This window comes from Xyrauchen texanus, chromosome 1 (genome assembly GCF_025860055.1).
Source record: "Xyrauchen texanus isolate HMW12.3.18 chromosome 1, RBS_HiC_50CHRs, whole genome shotgun sequence".
Taxonomy (NCBI): Eukaryota; Metazoa; Chordata; class Actinopteri; order Cypriniformes; family Catostomidae; genus Xyrauchen; species Xyrauchen texanus.
The window spans coordinates 16,080,958-16,096,681 of NC_068276.1; the positions used below are offsets into that span (position 1 = coordinate 16,080,958).

Genomic DNA, 15,724 nt, shown 5'->3' on the forward strand with positions numbered 1-15,724 from the left:
TTTCTAGTTTTTAAGTCTTTGAAGTCTTTAAATGTGAGAAAGGCCCAAAATTGTATAATTTTTGGTTTTAAAAAGATGTTTTTTCACACAGATGTTCACACAGTACAAGACAAACACTGTGTCTACATCGCTAGCAATTTACCTGTTGTAGAAACCCTTTCCTTCTTTTTTGTGCTGTAGAATCTTAACACAATATTTTCTTCCACAACCCGAACGCTACTCTTTGCCATACAAAAACAGTTCATATTGATCACTGCTGTCAAGGTCCAAAGAATAAAAACCATTATTAATATACCATAAAAGTACTCCATATTACACATAGCTGTTGTAAGTCCCCAGAAAATTTGGAATATGGACTACTGATATGATGTCTTTAATAGTGCTTTATATTATTTGTCCTTTATGAAGCTCGACAGCTCACTATACACTAAACTGTGATTCTATGGAATGGAGCTGCTTAAAATATATATTTTTATGTTCCTAGGAAAAATAACAGCATATGGGTTTCAAACAACATAGGGGTGAGTAAATGAGTGAGTACAAGTACATTTTCCATTTTTAGATGAACTACTACTTTAACTGGAGGCTCATCCTCAAAATAAAATGTTCTATTTTAAAAGAATACTCTTAGGAGATGCTGTACAAAATCCAGTGTATGGGCCAGGGGTGTGTCAGTGCCCATGGCATTGGTAACTCGCACAACTGTGAGGGCACAATTAATGCAGAAAGATATGTAAAAATTTTGGAGCAGCCTGTATTGCCATCCATCACCATCTTTTCCAGGACGTCCCGAAATTTTCAGCAGGACAACTTCAAACCACACACTGGCCGAATAAGCAGAGAGTGCCGGTGCTGAATTGGCCTGTCTGCAGTCCTGACCATCTCCAATTGAGAATGTGTGGTGCATTATAAACCGCACAATATGGCAATGTACAATTGTCCAGCTGAAGACCTGCATAATGGACAAATGGGGGAAAATTCCACTTTTTAAACTTAAACTTGTGTCTTCAGTGCCTAAATGCTGAATAAGTGTTATTAGAAGAAATTATGAATTTTCACTGTGATAAACACTCAACTGTCCCAACTTTAATGCTGATGTCACCTCCAGTGTGTGTGATGTCATTATAACAACAAATCTTCAATTAAAGGTCACAGTATCATGACATTACAGGATGGACAATAGCTAAATCAAGGGACACACACACACACAAAAAAAAAAAAAAGTCCACTATCACTGTTAAAATGACATGTTTACAACAAAGAAATACATGCTAGTGAGGGAATATCATGCTAACCACTTAATTGGATGGAATGAAATTTAGAAATCTGACGATTTAGCACTTAGTTTAGTCAAAGATGTTTTATGTGCAGCTCAGGGGACATGAGGAAATGACAGTGGAACAAATGAAAATGATTTCAAACACATAAACTTTACCATCTTATGATAACAGTGCAATTCGTTCAGAAGTTGGGTTTATTTTCCTAACATATCATCGAATTAATGAAAGAAAAGTGTGTGATAAAAGAAAGGTCGACATCTTTGTTACGGTGGTGAAAAATAATCAATCCACTATGTGGGGTAAAAGAGAGTCCGATCTTAATGCCACGTCATCTGATGTCACTGCCGCACCTGCGCAGCCATATTGCACTTCGAGCGACGGGCAGAAAGGAAGGAAGAAACGGCAGAACAATATACCCGTGTTTTCTATTACACGATCAGTAATGTCCGTCAAGTGACCCAATTTAACTAGAAGACCGTGTTGAGGTGCGAACGGAGGGGGTAAATCAGAGGAAGTTGCCCCAGTGCCTCGGAATTCTAGAGGGGCAAGCCATCATCATCATCATCATCATCTGCTCGGAGAGAAAAGAGGAAGAGTCAGATCTCCTGCTGAATCTAACGAAACCACGCACGCACACACACACACACACACAATGAATCCAGAATAGTGAGTATTTCATGTCTAGTTGTGCATATCGGCTGTCAGTTTGAGCACAATCGCGAGAGGCAGTGTGTGTGTGTAGCTTTGTCTAGCCTGAAAGGCTAACAAGGTCCGGAACAAACAGCGAATTTAACGGATATTTGTGGAGTTGTAGCATTTCTCTTGGTGTTCTCACGCGCAAACTAACAGTACCAGTTGTTACATGCACGTGTTAAATGCATTGCTATTTAGCGTTTATCGTAAGTAAATGTCGTCATTTGCCGTATTGTGTGACGTCATTTTTTGTATTGCGTCGCGTTGCCACGGAGTGACGTCGATAGTTCACAGTCGCGAGACGGAATTCAGCTGGATCATGCACACTCAGTATAATGAACGCTGCATGCACTTGTCATCGCATGAGTCATAAGATTTTCATTAGGCCCGAGAGTCTGTGATACAGCTTAAAGAGGTCATTTGGCTTATTTTTAAGTCTCTCTTGACATGAATCCGGTCAGCCTCGTTGATCCTAAATATTTATAAGTGTAAGGAGGAATGAATATGCAGCCATAAATATCTGCTTATTCGCAACACAATTGCATATACACATGTACTTCAGTTGCTCATGCTCAAGGAAAACTGAAAAAGAGTAAACAGGGTCCAACTTGACCAAAGGGGACACGGATCACCCTAATGGTGACATCAGACTAAACCATTATTTGTAACATAACAACATAAATACTACAAAAGAGGTAAAACCTCTATGAATTCAAAATAACTGCTATTTAAATGGCCCATATGTTCACTTTGACCAAGGAAACATAATTAAATAATTAATGCACAAGGCATTGTGGGTATTCTCCATAGCCTCAATGTTGGACTCAATAGTTTGAGTTCTTAACACTTAAAATCTTGTGCCCTATGGATTTTTAAGAAAAGTAAGTTCAGGTCCTGGGTAATTCAGCAAGTAAACTGACTATAACACCTGGAGTTGCGAGTTCTTATCCAGGGCGTGCTGAGTGACTCTTGTCAGGCTTCCTAAGCAACCAATTGGCACTGTTGCTAGGGTGGGTAGTGTCATGTTGGGTTAACCTCCTCATTGTCGCTATAATGTGGTTCTCGCTCTCGTTGGGGTGCGTGGTGTGTTGTGCGTGGATGCCATGGAGAATAGAAACCTCCACATGCGCTATGTCTCCGCTGTAACAAGCCGCGTATAAAATGTGCAGATTGACGGCCTCAGACGTGGAGGAAGTGAGATTCGTCCTCCACCACCTGGATTGAGATGAGTCACTATGCCAACACGAGGACTTGGAGCGCAGCGGGAATTGGGTATTCCAAATTGGGGAGAAAATCCCCCCAAAAAAGAGTTCAAGGAACCTAAATATTTGATTTATGGGCCCAAAACTTGACATTTCACGTAATGCTTAATTATGGCAAATTGTTTTTTCTTGTAATGACAACTTTAGGGTTTACAGTGTACCTACCTACCTGAAGTACCTTACTTGAGAGTTTTCTTCATGTTTGTGGGTATAACACCTCTTTTTTTTCTTGACAGCCAACACTCCGTGTAATAGCATGCACAGAGCAAGTAATGATTGCTTCACAATATGGCTGTCAAATTAAAATTCGAATATTCATTGGATTTAAGAAAAAAAATGCACATTTGAAATCTAAACCTGTGGATTCCAATTTTGGATGTGTGCCAAGAACTTATGAAGACTTCAGATTGATCTCATTCTTGCACTACAATAGGATAGACACAGCATAACAAATAAAGTTTAACAGAAAGCAGTTGTCTCAAGATGCTTTTTAAAGTTCTTTTAATTAGAAACAGCATCTAAAAAAACAGCGCTACTGCACGAGACGCTGAATAAACAAAAACAAAGACACTCGTCTAGCGCACGTTTGCATTTAAAAACAAATGGATAGATGCAAAAGCGATCTGTGTGAACAGCCCCTTACAGTTGGTGGAGGTCTTTGGCCATTGCGTCTTTCTCTCTTATAAGCATTTCTCAGATGAAGTAATGAGTTGTATAAATGCTTTGTCAGAAAAGATGTTCAACTTGTGTGTCTCGAGATCCTCGTGTTCGGTTCCTGTCTGTTGTGTTCCTTCTGTTTGAACAGCCCCTGGCCTGTGCTCATAGTCTGAGCCACTTCACCACTAAGTTCAGCCAAATACCAATGCTACCTGTGAATATTGCTACTGTACATACAACTGTACTGAATAAAAAACATTGTGGTATTTCACCGTTATTATGAAGCTTGAGTCTGGAGTAGTAGGTATCGGTGCAAGTGTAACATCACGTGGACTGCCTATTGAAGAATTTATCCTGATCATTTTACTGTTGAATTAAGATTTGAGAATATGAACCGACTAAAACTTTTTATTTATTTATTTTATGCACATTAGTTGAAAATAAAATGCTCATTTAGTTTTTAACAGCCAGGAATGCTCTATGCAGTAATACAACAATGCTGATTGGTTTATGTATTTGCGGTCTCTTATGGACTAAGGAAACCATGTCAATTTAAAAATCAGCTGACTGTTTTGAAAATATTTAAGGTATAAATTAGAATTGTTTCTCTGCTCAATTGACAGCCCTACTTCACAACTGTTGTGTGATGCAATGTTTTTAAGCCTGTCTAATGGTAGTCCTTGAATGCAGAACCCAGAATAGACCATCCATTGTGACATTGTCATCATTAAAGTGGAATCAAATTCCCAGATTTATTTTGAGTTGGTGGAAGGGGATACTTTGTTTATTTTGTTTTGAATTCTCCTTGCTGTCAGCATGAAGTAGGTTGTTCGTTCTATGGCAGTTGGTGTTTGGAGTTCTGATGTCAGATGCAGTTTTCTGTTTTGTTTTTAATTGAAAGTTATTAGTCTGAGGGCAATTTAAATCCTTTAAGGGACAGTTCACTCAAAAAGGAAAATTCTGTCATCATTTACCCTCATGTCGCTCCAAACATAAACCTGTATGACTTCCTATCTCCTACGGAATACAAAAGTACATAAGCTATTTCGATAAACGTCTGTGTGTGTTTTTTCCATACAATAAAATTCAATGGGGTCCAAAGATTTGTTTTGGACCCAATTTACTTTAATTTTACAGACAAAAACAGTCTAAACATTCTTCAAAATTCCGTCTTTTGTGTTCCGCTGGAGAAAGTTAGTTAATGAATTAGCCATTAATATTTTAGGACCTCTTGTGGCAACAGTTCATTACATCATGCACGCACGCATGAGTGGTGCATACGCACGAGTGGTGGTGGTGGCGGCGTAGTGGGCTACAGCACATAACTGTTAATCAGAAGGTTGCTGGTTCGATCCCCACAGCCACCACCATTGTGTCCTTGAGCAAGGCACTTAACTCTAGGTTGATTGTCCCTGTAATAAGTGCACTGCCAAATGCATAAATGTAAATGTAATAAATGCATGTGATTTATTTTTTTATTTTTTTTATATCTCCTAACACTGTACAGTACATGATGCAGGGTTCGACATTAACACTTGTCCAGGACTAGTAGATTTTTGAAAGGGCAATTGAAAAAGAAATTGACTTGCCCGACCAGACAAGTAGCCTCATTAAATCGTCAAAAACAAAAGAAGAAATATATTTGTGATATAGCCTAGCTGTGCTACTTATTACAAACTGGGCACTAAATTTGGCGCGGGATTGTGCACATCTTTTTTTCGGGCACGTGATGATCGAATCAGCGTGACTGATCAGTGCTACGGCGTCTCTCTCTCGCGGCATTCCACGGCTCATTGGACACGTGTCGAGTTAGTGTGAGTGCGCAGTGAGCAGCGTGCTGTTTCATTTTTGCTGAACATATGTATAACCTGTTAATTGACATGTTATACATATGACATTATTGACAGGCAAATGTCATAGACCTATATAAAACGAGGGATCTCTGCAAACAAGTGACGCAATTAAACTAGGGATGGGCATTCATCAATCATTTGGTATTCAAATATTTAAGCGCATAAAAAACGAATACTCGAATAGTAAATTATTTAAATTAAGATAATTAATAAGAAAGAGACGTTGTAAAAAATTTTTTTAGTTATAACGTTTGCATCACCATTTAAAAAAACAAGCTTTTAATTATATTCAAAACAAGTTTACATCATGTCCCCTGTGTTTTGTCCGGTATTTTAGAGGATGCTGCATGTATATTTTTGTTACATGTTTTTGTTTACTTGCATAATTTGTAGTACTGTCTGTGTATAAACATTGATATGTAGAACATGTGCTAAATTGGTACTGACTACCGGCATCAGCCAGTGAACCCATAAAACAAGAGGGGACATGCAAGGTCTCTTTAACGCATCCATGTGTGATTAGAAGTAAATCTGTCTTTTGTTGTTTTTAATCACAAGTGACTGTAAAGAACAGAAAGGGTATTAAAAAGATATTATTCATTGACAAATATGATGCGTGGATCTCATTTTTGGACACACAGAATGCGTTAAATCAAATCCTGAAGTCTTTCATAAATGGAAAATGTCTACGTCTCTAGCATGAAGAATCGACAACACAGTAGCTAAAGATCTAATACTTCACTATACTCGTATGCTTTCATTTGATGAATTTATTTCAGGTTTTCACAAGGTCTTATGCGTTGCCTTTATGACATGCCTGTATGTGCACCACACCGCTGGTGGCAGTGGGAAGGTTGTCACACTGATCCTAGCAGCACTAGTGTATATATGGGAAGCAAGGTTATTTCAGATATAAAACTGCAATTGTGTTCTTGTTTTGATGTATTGATGCTAACTGTACTGGTGTTTTTACCCTTTAGTGATTACCTGTTCAAACTGCTCCTCATCGGTGACTCTGGAGTGGGGAAGTCGTGTCTTCTGTTGAGATTTGCTGTGAGTACGGACACACATTGGAAGTTTTAGTCAGTTTTTACTGCCAAAACATATGATAGTTAAGCCAAAAATGAACATTCTGTCTTCATTTATTCACCCTCAATCTGTTTACAAACCTGTATTACTTTCTTTTTACCATGGAACACAAAGCGAGATGTTAATGACTGACAACCTTAGTCACCAGATGCAATGAAAAGTTAATGGTGACTGGGACTGTCAGTCCATACCATTCTCCTTTTGCATTCCAAAGAAGCAAGAATGTCATAAATGTTTGAAACAACATACATGTGAGTAAATTATGACAGAATTTTCATTTTTGGGTGAGCTATTCATTTAACTGCTCTGGATAAATCATGTAAAGGTTAGTTAAAGGAATATTCTGGGTTCAATCGACAGCATTTGTGGCATAATGTTGATTATCACAAAAATGTATTTCGATTTGTTCCTCCTTTTCTTTAAAAAAGCACAAATCTTGGTTACAGTGAGGCACTTACAATGGAGGTGAATGGGGGCCAATAAATGTCTGTGTGTGAGCCACTTCTTATCAAGTGTCTCATTGTGCATGACACCGTGGAGACTCCCAGCATGTGGAGGATCATGCTACTCGAATCACGCACAACTTCCCACTTGCCCCTTTGAGAGCGAGAACCACTAATCGTGCCCACGATGAGATTACCCCGTGTGACTCTACCCTCCCTAGCAACTGGGTCAATTTGGTTGCTTAGATGACCTAGCTGGAGTCACTCAGCATGCCCTGGATTTGAACTTGTGACTCAAGTGGTGATAGTCAGTGTCAATATTCGCTGAGCTACAATTTTTATGTTTTTGTAATAAAATGTCTTATTCCTTTGTTTTGCAAATGCTTTAAAGGGGTCATGAAATGCCTTTTTTATTATTTTAATATACATCTTATCACGTGGCTTGTTGAACATATTACTGCGGAGACGTAGTCAGTGTGGATGCTTCAGGTTATTCTCTGCCGCATCCATACACAACTCACCACGCACACCACCTTTAATGAGAACCACGCATTATAGCAACCCTCCCTAGCAACTGGGCCAATTTGGTTTGTAAGGAGACCTGTCTGGAGTCACTCAGCACACACTGGATTTGAACTCGCGACTCCAGGGGTGGTAGTCAGCATCAATACTCGCTGAGCTTCCCTGGCCACCCATTCACTTCCATTGTAAGTGCCTCACCGGAACCTCGATGTTTGCTTTTTTTAAAGAAAAGGAGGGGCAAGTCAAAATGAATTTTTGTGGAAATCAATATTATGCTACTAATGCTGTTGATTGAGCTTAACTTGTATTAATCCCTGGATATTAATTTAACGTCATGCATACCATGAATTCTTTAGACTGAGAGTTCACTGAATATAGCTACTACTTTTAGAACGCAAGATGTATAGATACAGAGGTACATTAAATGATTTGTTTCCCTCTCTGACATACTATTTGTCTCACTGTTCTTGCCTTTGTTGTTTGTTCATGCAGGATGACACATACACAGAGAGCTACATCAGCACCATTGGCGTGGACTTCAAGATCCGCACTATTGAACTGGATGGCAAGACCATTAAGCTCCAGATTGTAAGTTCCAATAAATTTTTTGACAGTGTGACTGCATGCCATTAAAAGTGAAATTGCTGCTTCGTCTAGTGTCAAGTCCATACTTTGTATTGTTTTGTATCTGTGTAGAGTTGGTGACCGTTTCAATTGTCAGTCATCTATTGTATGCACACCAAGTACATTTTGATGCCCTGCTTTCATGGATAAATATGTTTTCTAATAACTCAATACAACACTTTTAGTGGAATTTGACATGCTTTTAGATTACTTAAAGCTTTCTACTTGTCTCCTAGATGCACGTTTTGTACTGATAACCTTAATATTTTAATGAATCTAATTGGTGTGATAATCCTCAACTCTATTCCAGTGGGATACTGCAGGCCAGGAAAGGTTTCGCACCATCACCTCCAGTTACTACCGAGGAGCTCATGGCATCATTGTGGTCTATGATGTCACAGATCAGGTTAGGCATGATTACCTTTGCTTGACCCGAAATTAACAAGACAAATATTGAAGCTGTGATGAATCGCAGTCTATAAAAAACTGGAAGATGTGAAGTCTTGGGAGAGAATGTTCTTCAGTAGTTTTGATGCTCTTGTACATATCATCCTCAACAGACTTCTCTTGTTTGGTAGCCTGCTTCTCAAACCCAGATCATTGGTGATATTGTTTTGCCTCATCGTTGCTTGAAAATGATGCATCTCTAAAGAGTCTTTCTCTCTTCTTCCTGCCTTCCCTAAAGGAGTCGTATAACAATGTGAAACAGTGGCTGCAGGAAATAGACCGCTATGCAAGCGAGAATGTCAACAAGCTGTTGGTGGGGAACAAGTGTGACCTTACCACCAAGAAAGTAGTGGACTACACAACAGCCAAGGTAATAATGCTTCAAAGTAGAAACTAGGGCTGAATGATTATGACTTAATTAATTGTATAATTATAATTGTCGCCATTTCCCTTGTTAGTGGCATGACAAAGCTAACTAGATGATCTTTTTTTTGTACACAGAAATCAAGCAACGTGACTAGATAGATAGATAGATATTATTTTTTTCTCCCCTTTTCTGCCCAATTCTCAATGCACTCTTTAAGTCCTCGTGGTTGTGTAGTGGCACGCCTTAATCTGGGTGAGAGAGGACGAATCTCAGTTGCCTCCACTTCTTAGACCACCAATCCGTGCATCTAATCATGTGGCTTGCTGGGCGCATTACCGCGTAGACATAGCGCACGCACGTGGAGGCTTCACGCTATTCTCCACGGCATAACTCGCCACACACCCCACCAAGTTCGAATCACGTAGTGACCACGTGGAGGTTGCCCCATGTGGCTCTACCCTCCCTTGCAACTGTGCCATTTTGGTTGCTTAGGAGACCTGGCTGGAGTAACTAAGCATGCCCTGGATTCGAACTCATGACTCCAGGTGAGTCTTTACTTGCTGAGCTACCCAGGCCCCCCTGAATGCAACAAAATTAGAATTCTCCCATTTATAATCACTGCAAGTTCAATAGGGTATGCCTGATTGATTATAATCAGAGTGGTCTAGTTTTATTATATTGCTCATCTGCAGTGTTTTAACACTACAGTGCAAGTGAGCGGCATGACATAACAAATCCAAAATAATTCCAAACTACTGACTATGATTTTCGCTTTAGTTTCTAAAGCTTCTTATCAAATGTCAGGTCATTTTTCTTCAGCATTAATTTTCATCCGTCACCGTGAACTCTAGCAAGCATCTGGGCATCATACTGTTTAAAACTTGCATATTCATATTGGTCCATTAAGGACCTACGGAGCTGAGATATGTTTCTATTTTACTTCAAATGTGTTCTGGTGAAGAAATTAAGTCATACAAACCAGGGATATCATGAGGGCGAGTAAATGATGAGAGAATTTTCATTTTTGGGTGAACTATCCTTTAAATGTAGTTTGGGTTTATTTTTGCTTGCATAGTTTTGTTAATGGTTTTCAAATTAAAGGATATGTATAATGTGAAATTAAGTTTGTTAATGTTGTTGAACAAAAAATACAGGAAGGGGCCCCCCCTTAACTTTTCTTTTCCCCACTTTAAGCCTATTTATTTAAATGAGCATATTGTATTTATTATCCAGTTTATTTCCTAATATCGAACATCACTCAAAAAGAACATATAATACACAGTGGAAAAACTTAGTCTTTGTAAGACTATGGATGGCTCCTCATTACAGTGGTTAGGTCAATGAAGTTAGTGTTTCTAAAAGAGATATATATATATATATATATTAGTATTTTGTTAATATAAATTATTAGTTTAAACGCATTTAGAAACTAACTCCAACTGCCACAGCTGTAATACAAATAAGGTCCAATGGATTACACCTTATAGATTATTAACTATAACATTTTGGTACCAGTGGTTCTGTGATGGCTCGCACCACACATTGAATCGTGTTTTCATATATTATGCATATAAAGCACAGAACGTGAGATTAATGTAATTAAAGTTGCCTCAGTGGCCCGAAATTTTGTGAAAAACCCTGGCATTGTTTTTCTTTCCCTGCTGTCAGTGACCAAGTCTAGACCTGCGACTCATTTTTGGGTCACAACCCACCAGTTGAGAGACACTGCTATAGATGAATTTACAGTGCTGTTAAAAAGTATTTGCCCCTATCCTGATCCTTATATATCTCATACTAAATTGTCTCAAAAATTCTAATAAAATCTAACATAAAATAAAGTTATCCAATACTAACTGGGCATGTGTGAAAGTTTTTTCCCCCTTAGTTACTAAATCCCTAAATCTATGAAACTGCATTCATAATTGGGTTCAGCTGAATTAGATACACGCTGGCCTGATTACTGCCAGCCCTGTTCATTCAAATCAACACCTAAATAAAACTTTTTTTGCAGCATGAAGTTTGCTAAAATGTTTCACCCAGTAGCACACTATGCTAAGGTCGAAAGAAATTCCAGAAATAATGAGGAAAAATGTGATTGCAACTTCCCAGACTGATGTATTTTTAAGGCTCTGGGACTCCGTGAAATTTGCTAAAACACACCTTGATGATCCTCAAAGCTTTTGGGAGAATGTTCTGTGAACTGATGAGTCGAAAGTGGAACTGTTTGAATACAGGTGTCCCGTTATATCTGGCACAAATCAAACACAGAATTCCACAAAAAGAGCATCATACCTACGGTCAAGCATGGTGGTGGTAGTGTGATGGTGTGTTAAACCTAGCATTACAGTTACCATTGCTCATTCTTTGGGTTAGTGATTTGAACTAATCCTAAACTAAGTATTAAAGTTTGGCATGTAACTCATTCCACGCCATTTAAACTAAGGACAAGAATGATACCTAAAATTGCTTTGCTTTTTGAGGAGAGGTGTGCTGCTATCACTTTTTATGATTTTTTTTTTTTATGGACTATGATTAAACGAATAAAAAAGTGGGCTTCCATTGGAGAGGCAAGAGCCATATCTAGGACCAGAATATCTTGAGAATTTTTAGGTCAAATACTTAAGGCAAGCTCGTAGCAGCACACTAACAACCTCTCAGAACTCCTTAGAAGCTTTGTAGCAACACCCACAACATCCTAGCATTGTGGCAGAGAGATTTGTATTTAAGTCTAGTTGAAGATTTAACAAGCTAAGCGTGACGTTAGGGAAAATGTAACGCATTCTCAAGTGTTTTACTTGTTAGTGGTTCTTTTTTTTTGCCTTGCAGGAATTTGCTGATTCTTTAGCCATACCCTTCCTTGAAACGAGCGCTAAGAATGCCACAAATGTAGAGCAGGCCTTCATGACTATGGCTGCTGAGATCAAGAAACGCATGGGCCCTGGAGCGACAACTGGAGGAGACAAACCCAACCTGAAGATTGAGAGCACTCCTGTGCAGCAGTCTGGTGGCGGCTGCTGTTGAAGAACCGGAGCACACAACCATCCCTTCCCTCCTCAAACACATTTTCTCACACCAAAAAGCATTCTCATGGGAGGAACCACTACATCAAGAGCCAATGTTCTGACCACCTTACGGCTACGTTTTGAAATTAATCTTCTTTTATGACATCACAGTCTTCTTGTTTTTACTCTCTTGCCTCCCACTTTTCATAGACACCTCCCCCTCTTCTTAGCCATGTTCTTTTTCCTGTACATCTGCTGCGCCTACATTAATAGCCCCATCCACACCCGTAGCCCCACCCCTTTGAACTTCAAATCCAGGATGGAGCTTTTGTACATTTCAAATGTTCACAAATAAAGATAAGTCTTTGATGAGAGAAAATATAGGGGCGATGCTCAATTCTATTAAACTCCATTGGAGAGGTTTAAATTGAAGTTAACCTATCTCTAGTATTTCTAATTCACACATGTGCACACAAGCTATCATGTACAAACTTGAATGATTGAGGTTATGTGTGTGAGGGCATGGCTTCTTTGGCTGAATCGTTCAACAAGAAGTCAACAGCGCATACAAAGTTGGCAATATTCTATTTGTTCTCATCCTACTAGTTTATTATTGTTATTATGGTGATTTTTAAGACTGATTTTTTTCCTGTAGTTTTTGTGTTTTCTAATGAAGGCTTTGTACAAAGACTTACTGCTGTCAAATGTCCTCATCTGGTCGGGTGATGGGGAGTGTTAAGGTTGGTTGATGAAAGCTACTGTTCCCTCTGTTACCTCAATGACCTTCACTTCTTTTGTCCAAACTGAACACCTCAGTTTCTTGAACTTGGCACATGTCGATGAGGTTGTTTCCTCCCATTTGCAGCAGTTTTGGGGATTTAGTTTGGAACCTCTACATTTTGATATCCATTAATCATCTTGTTGGGTTGGATGTGCTCAGAAGCCGCTAAAACTTGTGCTCCCAAAACGGTCCATCATGCATCCTAAGTGTGTGCATTCAAGGTATATGCGTGTATTTATTTCCATACGGTAAAAATATTAGCATATTTGTGGAGGGCCTTAATTTTGCCAACAATTAAAGTGTCAGTTATTTGGAATTGGTTTGGTGTGTTTGTGCGAATGCATTGTGTTACATCTGAATGAAGGAATATTGGGATTGACTGGCCTTGCACAGAAGACCGGATATGATATACCATGTTCCTTAATGAAAAATATCCACATGGATTCTAGACTTCAGACCTTACAGTGAATCGATCTCTGTGGATACCTACAGTCATTTGGGACCTTTCTCAAGAACTTATAAGTAAAGGATCTAGAATATTACTGCAGAAATTTGTTCGAATGTTGCCTTGGGTGATTTGATAGGTTCAAATGGATGATGAAGGGCAACCCAGGGCCCATATGCCCATCTCCATGAGGTTAAACATCAGTCTTATTCAGCAGATTTCGAACACTGACTCAACTGGTGATTGCGATTGAGTCCTACTATCCTCTGTTGGCCTGTTTTATTATTTACAACTTGGATCTAGAAAAGCATAGATAAACTTTACTAGTATTAGTGTGTCACTCTGTCTTAATTAGGATAGATTCACCGTCATGTTTTTGGATCACTTAATGCACATCGAGTCAGCGTAATCTAGTTTTGACACCACTAACACTTGCCAGTGCTAATTTTCATCACTAACTTTCTGTGGTGGATTTGCTTGTAGTATTTTGTACCTGAATTGGTAACGTTGGGCTGGAGGGAGCAGTAGCAGGGATGTGGGTGTGCGTGCAATGGCCAGGAATGGGGGATGGGCAAGGGGCAACTGTGTTTGGGAACATTCCTTTTGATTTTAAAATGTGCAGATCCATTGTGGATCTTGATTTATGTCTGTGTGAAATTAAACTGTATAAGAAAGTCTCATTTAAAACTCCCACACATTAAAAACAAGTGCTTTTTCTGGGATGCGTTCTTAACGGTCCTTTTGTTTTCTCAGAAGGTTTGCTGTTCTACCCATTTTTTTTTTTATTATTTGGTCTATGAATTTAAGTGTTTTGTGCTGTGTCTCAGTTATTGGAAGGATTAGTGGGGTACCATGTGGGGAGTTGATGGGTTGGGGAGGGTTGCTTATGAATGTGAGGGAAAGTTCTAATGGTTTTTGTCTTTATTTCATTTCTACTTTTTACCCAAAATATTTGCACATCTCATTTTTGAATTAGGACACGGCGATGATAAAATGGCGAGCACCTCTTTTGTAGTTTCCCTGTCTTACGCACACTCTTTCTCTCCACCCCCTTTGCTTGCTCACTCTGGTGCTCTGTTTCATAGTTGGGTTTGATCTTGTTTTCTCTTCTCTGTACATATTATAAATATATATAATAAAAATGATCAACTTGAGACTTAAAGATGACTTCTGGGTATTTTCTATTTTGTGTTGAGTGGAATGTTGTGTGGGTGGTGAGGTGTGTAGCACTTGCCATGTTAGTTTGAAATGGAAATATGACAACTGTTAAATGTGAAAGTCAATCAGATGCCGGAAGAAAACAAAAGAAATACAAAATGATTTCAATTATACAGCATATACTGTATGTGCATAAAGTACTGTGCAAACATTTTAGGCACTTGTGGAAAAAGTTGCAAAGTGAAGATGTCTTCAAAAATAATGTCATAATAAGTATGTTTATCAATTTACACAAAGTCCAGTATACATAAAAAAATATATATAATTGGTGTGACAATCTTTGCCTTCCAAACAGCACCAGTTCTCTTAGGTCAGAGGTGCCCAAACTAGTGCCAGCGGGCCAATGTGATGACCTTAGATTTGGCCCACCTTGCCATAGATGACAAGAGGGCAAAACAATTAAATAATAATAATATGGCATTGATGCAGCTCTTTGGTTTTAATTAATCTTTATTAATCCTTTTTTTTTGCATTACAAAAACTATAGCTTATTTGAGAAGAAGAGTGTTTAAGTGATTTAAGTAAAAAATGTGTATGCCTACTTCAATGACCTTTAAGTGCTGTCTGAAAGTTCACTCCTTTGGCCATCCCAGGTGCCACCCCAAAATCTTCACTATGATCGGCCATCTCCAAAGTCGGACGTGGGCCTTCAATACCGCCAGACTGAACCTACTTGATTTAAAACATGGTGGGAACTGAAGCAATGCCTAGAGATGGGTGATGCTACTTATTTTCATTTTCGATTCGGGCCAACATCGCCGATATTGATACCAATACCGATACTCCTATTAAATTGAATTTTTATGAATTCTTTGGATACAATTTGTAACTTTTATTATTACTTTTATTTGATAATATAAATATATATATATATATATATAAGTAAATGGGCAGTATGCATGAACTATGCAAAAACATTTTACAGCATTGTTTAATGAAATAATATTATTACATTTGACAGTCCCAATAAATGGTTATACTGAGTGAAATCCAGGACAATGATAAGAAATATCTTTAAAATCTTCTTTGTCATATAACAAA

The 15,724-nt window shown here is 38.6% G+C and overlaps 1 protein-coding gene across 1 annotated transcript; it reads left to right on the plus strand.

Annotated features, from left to right (window-relative positions):
• The first annotated feature begins 1,636 nt into the window (after positions 1-1,636).
• rab1ba (zRAB1B, member RAS oncogene family a) lies at positions 1,637-14,621 on the plus strand. The gene is made up of 6 exons (XM_052127151.1): positions 1,637-1,946; positions 6,726-6,798; positions 8,292-8,387; positions 8,734-8,829; positions 9,109-9,240; positions 12,064-14,621. Exons 1-6 carry the CDS (start codon positions 1,933-1,935, stop codon positions 12,256-12,258), a joined length of 606 nt encoding a protein of 201 aa, XP_051983111.1. The 5' UTR covers positions 1,637-1,932; the 3' UTR covers positions 12,259-14,621.
• The last annotated feature ends 1,103 nt before the right edge of the window (positions 14,622-15,724 follow it).